The sequence below is a fragment of the Loa loa genome, assembly GCF_000183805.2.
Source record: "Loa loa unplaced genomic scaffold supercont3.562, whole genome shotgun sequence".
Classification (NCBI taxonomy): domain Eukaryota; kingdom Metazoa; phylum Nematoda; class Chromadorea; order Rhabditida; family Onchocercidae; genus Loa; species Loa loa.
In genome coordinates this window covers 1-10,974 of record NW_018108742.1, presented here as the reverse complement: position 1 = coordinate 10,974, position 10,974 = coordinate 1, and the positions used below count along the sequence as shown (strand labels likewise).

At 38.1% G+C, this 10,974-nt stretch overlaps 3 protein-coding genes across 5 annotated transcripts; 2 read left to right on the top strand and 1 right to left on the bottom strand.

Annotated features, from left to right (window-relative positions):
- Positions 1–15: 15 nt before the first annotated feature.
- Positions 16–944, bottom strand: LOAG_09176 (hypothetical protein; the record flags this gene model as incomplete). Its single annotated transcript, XM_003144704.1, has 3 exons — positions 16–140; positions 397–443; positions 712–944. 3 exons carry the CDS (start codon positions 942–944, stop codon positions 16–18), a joined length of 405 nt encoding a protein of 134 aa, XP_003144752.1.
- Positions 945–1,253: 309 nt separating this feature from the next.
- LOAG_09175 (hypothetical protein) lies at positions 1,254–2,107 on the top strand (the record flags this gene model as incomplete). Its single annotated transcript, XM_003144703.1, has 3 exons — positions 1,254–1,304; positions 1,497–1,584; positions 1,947–2,107. The coding sequence occupies 3 exons, from the start codon at positions 1,254–1,256 to the stop codon at positions 2,105–2,107; spliced, it is 300 nt and encodes a 99-aa protein (XP_003144751.1).
- Positions 2,108–4,542: 2,435 nt separating this feature from the next.
- LOAG_09174 (hypothetical protein) lies at positions 4,543–10,963 on the top strand (the record flags this gene model as incomplete). Of its 3 annotated transcripts, none has more annotated exons than XM_020447874.1 (5): positions 4,543–4,692; positions 5,996–6,085; positions 6,356–6,532; positions 9,632–9,949; positions 10,572–10,963. In XM_020447874.1, coding segments are annotated over exons 2-5 (909 nt in total), but the record flags the coding sequence as incomplete, so codon positions are not given. The 3 variants fall into 3 exon arrangements, with proteins under 3 accessions (XP_020304722.1, XP_020301939.1, XP_020304721.1); XM_020447872.1 differs by lacking the exon at positions 4,543–4,692 and adding an exon at positions 4,893–5,499; XM_020447873.1 differs by lacking the exon at positions 4,543–4,692 and having other exon boundaries at positions 5,769–6,085.
- Between the last annotated feature and the right edge of the window lie 11 nt (positions 10,964–10,974).

Genomic DNA, 10,974 nt, shown 5'->3' with positions numbered 1-10,974 from the left:
ACTGATTCAAATTGTTCAAANACTTTTGCAGGCATGTCGTGTCAACATTTTAGATGCTATCAGAGAGGATAAATCTTCGACCGACTCCTGATTAATGGTATCCCACTGTTCTGGTTCCACTCGACTCCTGGTCAGCGCACCTTAATGGTCTATGGTATTGTGTTTCGGTGGTTTGCGAATGTTAACACGACATAACATGAATGACTTCAAAACAAGCCTTGTGAATTTTACTCGAATAAATGGCAGGCAGCTGGAGTTTTGACATGGAAGGTTGTCCGTCTGCTCCAAGTTCCATTTTTGTTAAATACATACAAGAATCCGACTTCATAATTACACGGAGGATGTCCGGAGACTTTCACCGATAAATAGAAACGTTGCATCTTGTCACTTGCTCACCTGGTTTGAGACGAAGTGGTGATAGGCCAAGCCAAATCTGCCTCAATCTGGACAGACATAGTACAAAGTTGGGAAGTGCATTTTTTTTATTCTTATACATAACATTAATAGGACAGCTGACAAAACTTGCATGTATTCACATTCCCATAGTAGCTCGAATCTGCTTTATGTTGGGTTTGTCGTTCTTTTTTTTTTTTCCAGCCGACACCGAGATATGATTATCTTAGAATAGAACAATCACGCTCTGGGAGGAAACGTTTTACCACTCTGTACAGGAGTTGATTATTCCATGTAGACTCTTCCCTTATCATAAACTTCACTGTTTGTCCATGTTCATATCTCGGAAATTGCGCATTACAACTTGCTCTTGAGGAATATTTCAGGGCTTGCAATGCCTGATTACATTCTGCTATTGTTTTACTTGTTAACGGTAACGCTTTTAGTTTTGGAGAGGTCCTACTCTTCTTGAAACCGGGAGTGACCAAAGTTATTTGCCTAATTTCGTTCCATGATAATCCTTCTGGGCAGTTAATATTTGTCAACAACATAGTTGGTGATGCAAAAAGAAGAGGAGGTAAGAGAATTAAATATTATGAAATATGATAATAATACCATCAATATCATGAGAAGTAGGATGCAGGAAATTACTAGGAGCATCAAATCGGATGCAGTGAAGCACTGCCAAACGAGATACGGCTCACGATATTAGTCACCGAACGTTTCAGTTCAGTCAATCCAAAACCAGATCATCTCTGACTCGAACCACCAAAATTCAACCACCTAACTCATGTCAGTTAGAATTTCTGAAAATATGTCCCGCGTTACTTATCATGTCCTCTTCTGTACCTTGACGGAACATGGGGATCAGATGGATTTTCCGCCATGATTACAGTACCGTCATCTACAAGGTGAGTACGGTATTGAAAATAAAGTTGGGAAGAAAAGTAAATAACTTTCTGGACATTTACTGTAAATACTAAAATGAGTTTGATGTACTTCTTCCTCATTAGTACTGATGAAACCCAGACATGCTACTTCAGTAGCAATTGAACTCTATCATTTATGACTATCGCTATAATTATGGACTGTTATCACTGCAGAAAGTCCCTTTTTTCTTTGGTTTTCCATTAATCGGCATACGAGCAACAGCAGCAGTAGTGATAGCCAAAGCGTTCGTTCAACAACATAGTAAGCGTACAATCCCAAAATTCTCGTTATCACATTACCGGCATCCATAACTTTACACTTATTCCCCGCACTCATTCTTGGTTGTGGAATTACAAACTACTTGGTAGGAACAAAGGGTGATAAGTTGCTTTCTCCCAGCTCTTTCTGTTTCAAACAGTTCTCATAACAATGAAAAAAAAACGAAGTGAACAAAACCTGCTAGGGAGTTCTATGTCCCTATGACAAAGCCACATTAAAAGTTCTCAATTTACCTGAATAAATACAGAGATTAGTGAAGGGGTAACAAAAGCCATTGCAGCGAAAAAATCCTGCTTGTCTATTTTGGCTTGCAAGTTAAAGGTTAATCTTTTGATGCACTTCAGGAACAGATTTACTCGGCTATAAAGTTCCAGAATTCCAGCTTACTCGGACAAAAATGAAACCTTCTACCAAAGAATCCCAACTAAAAACAATATTTCTTTCTTCCTCATTCCCTTTGAGATCAAGTAATTCAGACTACGATGCCAAGAAAATAGGATCCTGATCCTGCTACAAAATCAAAGGCGTTAGCAAGTCCTGAAAAGACAACCATGTTAGCCGATACCAACAATGAGGCCAGTGGCACATCTAATCGGAATTACAAATAAGTAAATTCGCTATTTCTCTTTTCACTCGCAAGTGACTATCTACCATTCAAAATAAAATGAGGTCTTAATTTTAATGAAAAAAACTTGGGAAAAATATAATCACCTGTTGGCAATGAAAAGGCAGGAGGAAACTTTTCCAAAATTTGATTGCCAGAAGTACGTTTTTTGTGATGATATTTTTGGAGCTCTGGCAAGATCATTTCGGATTACTGGTTTTGTTAAATAGCGATGAAAATTTCGTATAATAAATAAATAGATCGACCGTCTTAAAGGATTATTTTTAAGCAACATATCTTTGTGTGGTAGTGATCATTACGGTGGTGCCTTAAACACTGTGGAAGCAAAGAAAGCTTTTTAAAGCACTGAACATATTATGAAGAAACTGAAATGTGAAATGAAGCTCACTGTATTTCCATTTATATCATTCAATATCACAGAGCTATTAACGTCACCAGTTGTACCTTAGATAGCAATTCTGTTACAATTGATATGGTATATCCATCATTACCTTCATTACTTCAATGATTACCATTATCGTTAAAGCATATCTCTTTCCCCAAGTTTCGTTTTTTAGTTGTTTAGTTGTGCCGTTCATTACTGATTTTAACGCGGCTTTTCGAATCATTCGGGAGATTGTCATCTGGAAAAGGAAGCGATGAGAGGAATAGGTGATAAGAGGGATGGTAATGCCTCTATCAACGCAAGAGCTTTTCGATTGCAAGTTATCATTATTATCACCACAACTTTTCTGTTATACAAACAAGTTATTTACAGCAGGCAGGTTGATGTGAAGTCTCGGCTAGTGACAGCTACGCTACTGGAGCAACGAAAAAAGTGAGGCAAAAAAAGGAGACAAACAGGAAATAGTAGATAGCACAGCACAGCACAACATACACACATAGGTAAAATGGGGCGGTGTTCATTTTGCTGTACTAAATAAACAAGACCACCCATGATTACATGATACTACTCCACCTGCTGTTGCTGTTTTGATGTTGATTACGCGGTTGGCTTGTTTGCTTCATTGTCATCGTCCCCCTCCTTCTCCATACTTTTATTGTCTCCTTGATATTTTTGTTTCTGTGAGCATGACGTATTACGTGAAATGATCAATCTATTGTCATCAGCAGATAGCAAACAGGGAACTGTGATTTGTTAAACAACAAGTTGGTGAGTGTTGCCTCATTGAGCAAATAATAACTGAAGATTCGATGAGAGGGGCTTTCCAGTAAAGCTCGTATCCTTTTTCTTGGCACTACTAAAAGTTGCCAGTTCTTGTTGTTATGTCGTGCAGGTTCTATCCCAACCAAATGGAACTGCCATTCTCACTGGACGAAAAAGTAATGCGGTTTAGATGTCTAAAGCGTCATATGTGGTACTTATGGGGGGATTTCATCTGATGTCATTTCATTTAGGGTCAAATTGTCAAAGTGTTGACGGTGTAGCTCCAGCAATCATGACACGTATTGATTTAAAATAATTTGATGAATAACCAATCTTGGAGTGGCTTACTCCCATACATACAAATATAGTGCTTATTGTACCTCTGGTTTCGGTTGATGGAATATTGCGATCGAATTTTCGTTTACGACGATGGAGTCATATGACCCTGGACACTGGACAGAGGGGAACTACGCACCTGTGATATGATGGGAGAACTGAGTTGTTACGTATTAGTTGTTACTATCATGTTATTGTTGTTGTGCTGCTGCTATTGGCGATGTCGTCGTGAAATTTGTATGTGGGCGCATGATAGCAGTGAGACATAACGCAGAATTATAATAAGAGGAAGAGGGAACAGAAAAAGAGAGGAGTAAACAAATGGGTAATAACAGTTATTGAGTGAAAAGGAGGCAACAACGACAACAACAACATCAACAGCAAATAACTGCTATGATATCACCACACAACCAACGTCACTCCTGTGCTTTTGATGTCCCGACTAACTTCATGATCCTTAAGCACTGCCACTGTTATCACTGCAAATGTACCACTGGTACAGCCCTTAAAATTTTTTACACAGGATTCGGAGTCTTTCCGTTCTGGGGTGCTTGTTGATGGTCTAAAAGTTGTAAGGTGTATTTTCAGCATATGTCCTATAGGCTATAAAGTTGTTCTATATAATGTCCCGTTATTTTTTATATCCATATTTTCTCCCGGTTTTTCTGATACTACTTCAGGCATATCCAATACCATTAAATATAGTAACTACTGTCTTTCTCTTCCCCGTAACTATTGATCTTTGCGTCTGAATCACTGATCCAGGCTTCCCTATTTTTTTTTTATCGTGGCCTTTGTTTATAACTTCATTTCTGTCTGCCATCATCTAAACGCTTCAGGAAGCAGCATCCATTTGGTTCCGAATTTAGCTATTTACTCGACTTCTTCCGGAATTTCGTAATATTCATCAACTATTGTTCTAACATCAATAACAACAACGTTTGCTAAACTTAGTGATTCATCCCTTATCGCCGTCCAAGCGGTTTATTTTCCTTTTTTTCCGCTAAGGACAATTTTTATTCTAACAAAAACTTAAAAAAGAAAGGTAAGAAGTAATTATATTTGTTCGGGGATGTTTACAAAGGATCCATAGACAACGATACAAACACACACAGACAGAATTGTGTACACACGTATTTGATATGTGTGGGTATGTTTGTGTATGTCTGTGTGTGCGTGCGTGGGTGTGTGTGTGGTAAATGTGTGTGTAGGTGTGTATATATGGGTGGCTGAGGAACGGGTTGTTGACAAAGTGGGGTTGGTGTAGGTTTGGCGGCGCGGTAAAATCGAAAGTGATGGATGATGCATATGAGATAAAAATACCGGTAAGACACGTGTGCCACGTTTCTTATTGGCATGTTAATGGACACACGGTAAAACGTGCACACATACATGCACATACTTGCATATGTATGCACATACGGACACAGAATGAGATATTACTTATGATGGTGCTCCTTACTGCTTACTTTACTGCTGGAGTCGGGAGAGTTAAGGAAGAAATGAACATACAGGGAATGGCATCCCCTTGTCCCCCTCCAGCACACCACGGAGGAATGTCTGACGTATGGCAGTGTAGCATGAACACTCATCTGTTTACATTTAGACGGCGGGGGGAGGAGGAGGTTGAGGGGTAAACAGGGGAGTAAACAAGGCCCCTGAGCCTATTGCACTGCTGCTTGTGCTGCTGCTGTTGTTACTGCTGCATTCGTCAAGTGAGTTTGTGCAAAGCGCAGCTGCTCCCTCCGATCCCCGTATCTCTACCCGCCCGCTCTCCATGGAACAATCGGTTCGTTTTTTGCTAAGCAATAAAAAAGCGAAAAGGCGGCCCCTCAGACCCCTCTTTTTCCCATAATGAAAGCTATTGGTATTTTTTGACAAGTTCTCATATAAGCATTGCATTTACACTGACAGCGAAAACGCATCCTTTTTGCTCTTTATAAGGATTAATTTGTGATTCTAGAATTGACTGTATCACTGTATAGACCTGTGAATGTATGCTGGGACGGATAATTGCGGAAAAGATGTAGGGTTTAATTTTTGAAAATCTAGATTTGAGTTTCAGAAAAAATATTAGAAATTTATAAGTTTCATAGTATCTTCGCATGAGTTGCGCTGATGAACCTAACCGATACGAGACATTCATTTTTATTTGGCAAGGGAGGGGGAGGAGGAAGGAGGGAGAATGTCTTCTCTTCAGAGACCAGAACGGACGGATCTGTTTATGATTGCATAACGAATCAGCAACAACTCAACTTGGTCTAAACAACTCGATTTCTTTCCAGGGGTCACCAAACATTTCAATCAACTCTAATTCAAGTCAAGACGTCCTAGCTCACGAGTTAAGCGCGATGCAACGCAATGAACAAGCACAGGTTAGCGGATATTTTACGTATTTTACTCCTAGCATGCGCCGTGCTTTTTTTTTTCGTTTACCTGAGCATTTCGGATTGTCCCATTTTAAATTTTGGATTTTACCGCCAAATGTGGTTGTGTGTGACAGCTGGTTTTCCTCTGTGCACTTTTCCGAAATGTGGGAATTACCGACGTTGAAACGATATGAGGTATGCCATAAAATTTTTGAATGGAACTATAGAGTAGGAAGAAAATGGGTAGTGCTTTTCCGTAAGTATGTTTTTACTAAGGCTGAGCAAATGTTTTTGTTGGCATTACACGAACGCTTGGCTCAGCAGCTGCGACCTCAGACGGAACTTCAACGGATTTGGCAGAATATGATGCTTGGTCTGCCAACTTTATTACCACCACTGGACTTAACAGCTTTACCGGGCACCAGCCAAGCTTTAATGCACCCGCTCTACCAGGTTAGTTGATATCTTAGTTTTTGAAAAGCCTTGAAGTCCCAATAAGCTTCTTCAACTAGTAATAGTAAGTATTCTTATTCTTCATGCTCTTTACAGCCAATATCATGCTCAACTCCTGGTTCTCCTGCTCTGTTTCCCTCTGATAGATACCATAATAAACGAATGCGTACAACGAGTAAACAAATGCATTAAAATTTGTCGCTGACCTCTGTCTTTTGCTCATTGTTGATCTGTATAAGGTGGGAATACTGCAAACACTTGCATCCATTTGTTGGGACGTTCGGTGTTCTTCCTCCATTGAAACAGATGACTGGAGTGCTGCTGTATCCTCATCACATGTCATTAATTTGTTAAACTGTCCTGTTGCATTTGCCAAATATTCTGGTGAAAAATGTGGTGATATATTGTACATAGATATAGTGGAGTTTGCAGTTGTCTTCAATATTTAGAAAGAGGAAAGAAACTGATATAGTACGGAGAATCTGAACCATAACTGATCTATTTTTTTTTATCCTCGAAGATTGTGGACTTTATAGTAAATTTGTATGATATTTTTGTCCTCTTAGTGCGTAGTAATTAAATGTGAAATTATATGTCATCAATGGTAATGATACTGGTTTCCATTAAATGCGAAAGGAGCGGAGAAGTTGGAATGATGATAGTGGGATAATTCGATATCTGTATATATTGCTGGGACAAATGAGTGACAATCCTCGCATGTTTTAAGGGTAGAGAAGAGGTTATAACGGTGAAAGTTAAACGGTTATTGTTTATCATACGCACGCATACGGATTGTCTTTACTTGATTAGTAAATAACAACATTCGAAGAGGAGAAATGGTGTGAATGAAGCAAACAAACGCATTCGATTGTGAAAAATATGTACACGTTTTACACATAGAAGAGGTTAATCCTTTCCTCTTTCTATATTATCCCTCCTCTTCTACTTTCTCCCGCAGCTCTATTCTACCCTTCGCCGTTTGTTCATTCTGAAACTCGTAAACATCTGTTCCTAACTCTGTTGGAATTTATCTTCCCGATTCACACTTTGTTTTGAGATGTGTTGATGATTTGGGACAGAAACTTAGGAATCCTTACCCAACATTTCCATTAATGGGAGCTACCGTAATAATCTCTCATTTGTTTTTCCTTTGATAAGTTCAGGATTGCGACATTTTATTGTTGATGGTGGTGATGCGAGTGATGTTAGCAGTAACAGTGGCACCTTTTATTAGTGGTAATGGAATGTGATGTGAGGAAAGCGGTGGTGCAGTGGAAATGCTGATATGAATGATAATAATGATGTTGAATAATAGAAGTGACCAAAATAAACATATTTTAGCGATTACGATAAGGCTGTATAGTAATGATGATAGTGGCAACTGATAGTAGTAATAATTATGATGTTGAAAATGTTTCAAAAAATGTGGGTAGAAACGAGCTGTTGTGTGTGCGCCTATTATTTGCTTTATTAGAAGAGCAGAAGAAAAACTGCAAAACGAGGGACGTTTACTTTTAAAAAACAGATAAATGAAGGTTTAAAAAGGATGCCGCAATATAACTTGTTCACTAAAGTGACAGGAGGTGTACAGCTGTGACGATAATTGAAATAAGTAACAGTGTGAAGTATTCGAGACAGATGAAAAAAGTGGAGGAATGTACGATGAATTTACGCTATATCCTCTTCCGTAAAAAATTCAATTTCATGCTTTGTCTTACTTTTCCTTTTTCATAAAAGATTTATAAACAAAGGAAAACGAATAGAACGAAATTATTTCTTAATGCTTACATATTGCTTATTTAAGTGTAATAAGTAACGCGAAAAAAAACAATTTCCTAAGCATTATATTCGATCTCCTAACCTCCTTCACCCTCTTCTCCTATCATCTTAGCATTGCTACTGCAGAATTCATTTGCATTCAGTTGCCTTCCTGAGTATATTGCTGCAACAATGACAAAAAAAGCCTGGAGCAGTCATTAGCAAAATTTATATTTTAAACTTCATTAAAGTTTCATTTTCCAATTTATTTGGTTGTTCTTCGAAATTAAGTTGTGGTAAACAAATAAGTGATTGAAGGGTTCGTTTCCATACTCAGGCAAATAAATTAGTTTCGTTTCCTTGTGTGTTTATTTATAAACATTACGTACACATCGTACTTCTTGAGTTATATTTATATTAGGTAGAAAATTAGATAAAATCCTTAAATGGTCGGAAAGCAGAACCTTCTTGTTTAGGAAAATTTGGAAAAATGAAAATCAGAAACAAATTTGCCGTTTTACATTCATTACAAGTATTCATTCTGAATGTCAACATGGGAAATGAAGGAACTGAACACACAAAAAGGCAAAGAGAAGATTGATCGACGAGTTTAAGACAAAAAAAAAGTTTATCCTCAAAACAATTGCAAAACTGTGTTTTTTCAAACGTTTGCTGTAACATTTGTATTTCTCGTTTCATTTCACTATTCCATTATCTAACGTCTTTTGGATTACTCTTGCATATCTATTTATTCTGACTCATTAATCATCCATTTCTGAATAGGATTCGTACTCATACTTTACTTCTGAATCTACATTTTGAATCTTCCTTCAAATCCACTTTGAATCTTGAATAGATTTTAATAAAAACCGACGCCACAGAATGTGACATTTAAATGAGTTACAGAAACTGGAGATTTTTTTCCATAAAATATTTTAATATGCTATGACCATTTCATATACCAGTTGATGTAATAAACTATTATAACATCCGTGAAAATTTTTTTATGTATGATAAGTATTCACTTGAGATCTATGTTGGGTTAACATGATGACTACAGAAAAAAGGCGACTGTGAGAACCATCTAGAATATTTTATCGTAATGTGGACTAATGAGAGTGGATAATGTAATCTGGAAGCGGAATAAAATTCTCCAACACTTTAAGTATGCTAAGAAAATGGTATGATTAGCAGTCGTGAATTATACAGGACTATCCGTAAGTTCAAAACTGTTCGGTTTGCTGACAATTCCGTTAGAAAGATTTTCTTTCATATTTTGCACTTCTTAAGTTTATGAATTTCAGTTTCCTGATTTTCCTTTTTTTTTGTTTTGTTTTTCAGCATAACCTATGCACTTGGCCACAGTGTGACCAGCCGTGCGAAAATTTCGCCACGTTTTTGCATCATTTGGCAACGGTGCATACGCTCGATGAACGATCCGCGCAGCAGTGTCGCGCTCAAATCGAAGTAGTGGATAACCTGGAACATAGGCTTAACAGGGAGCGTACTCGTCTGCAGGCCATGATGCAACATTTACACATGAAACAGTCACCTGATACCACCACGCCAACCATAGGCACGTTACAGCAGTCACAAGATTCAGCATCTATCCCATCACCAACGCTTGCAGAGCCAAAAACTGAATCCTTACCCGATCAGGTTGGTCATCCCTATCGACTATTTCTTTCAGCTCGTTGAACTTTACAGATACTTATCCTTTCTCAAATACAGGGAATCGAATCCTGTCGCTGATATTTTCGACACTTGTTCGTGGTGCTGTTAATTCAGGGATTGAAATGATTGGATTCTGGCTCTTGGGTTGAGTAATATGAGGTTAAGTACAATTCTCAAGTTCACATTAATTTGTGGAAGAAGGTCAGTTCGTCTCGCAGGTGCATTAAACTCAGGGATTACTCAGAAATTGTTTTTCACCTTTTTAACTTCACTCCAACAGCAGGAAAGTAAGGATTTATAAATTATTTGGGAGGTAAGTAAATGTAGAAATTGATAACTTCCATAATATTAGATGGAGAGAAGATATTAGTGAGAGCTCTGAATTCATGTTTATTGAAATGTATGATTAAAGTCTTATGCCTTTTGATATCCGTTCGAATTTCATTTAATAAAATTAATCGAGATTTGGCAGAAAGCGATGGTCTTTTTCTTTCCAAATGAATTTGGCATTAATTAACCATTCTTGATACTGGGTGAAAGGTGCACATCGGAATTCAGAAATGAGAAAAAGTTTGATTTATTAGTCTAATCGAAATTGTACTTTCAGCAGCAAACGATCTTGTCATTATCATTACCGAGCGTGTCAAACATTGAAGATTCACAACAACAACAGCAAGAGCAACAGCAACTGCAGCAGCAGCAGCAGCAGCAGCAGCAGCAGCAGCAGCAGCAGCAGCAGCAAGCACAGCAGCAGCAGCAGCAACAACAACAACAACAACAACAACAACAACAACAACAACAACAACAACAACAACAACAACAACAACAACAACAACATCAACAACGACAACAACAACAACAGCAGTCCCAGCAGCATCATCATCGTACAACTCCGACACCGCGGCGGAAAATCAACGACAAAGTTGTTTTACATATTTCAACCGATATAGCACGAAACCGTGAATTTTATCGGACACATGATGTACGTCCACCATATACGTATGCATCTC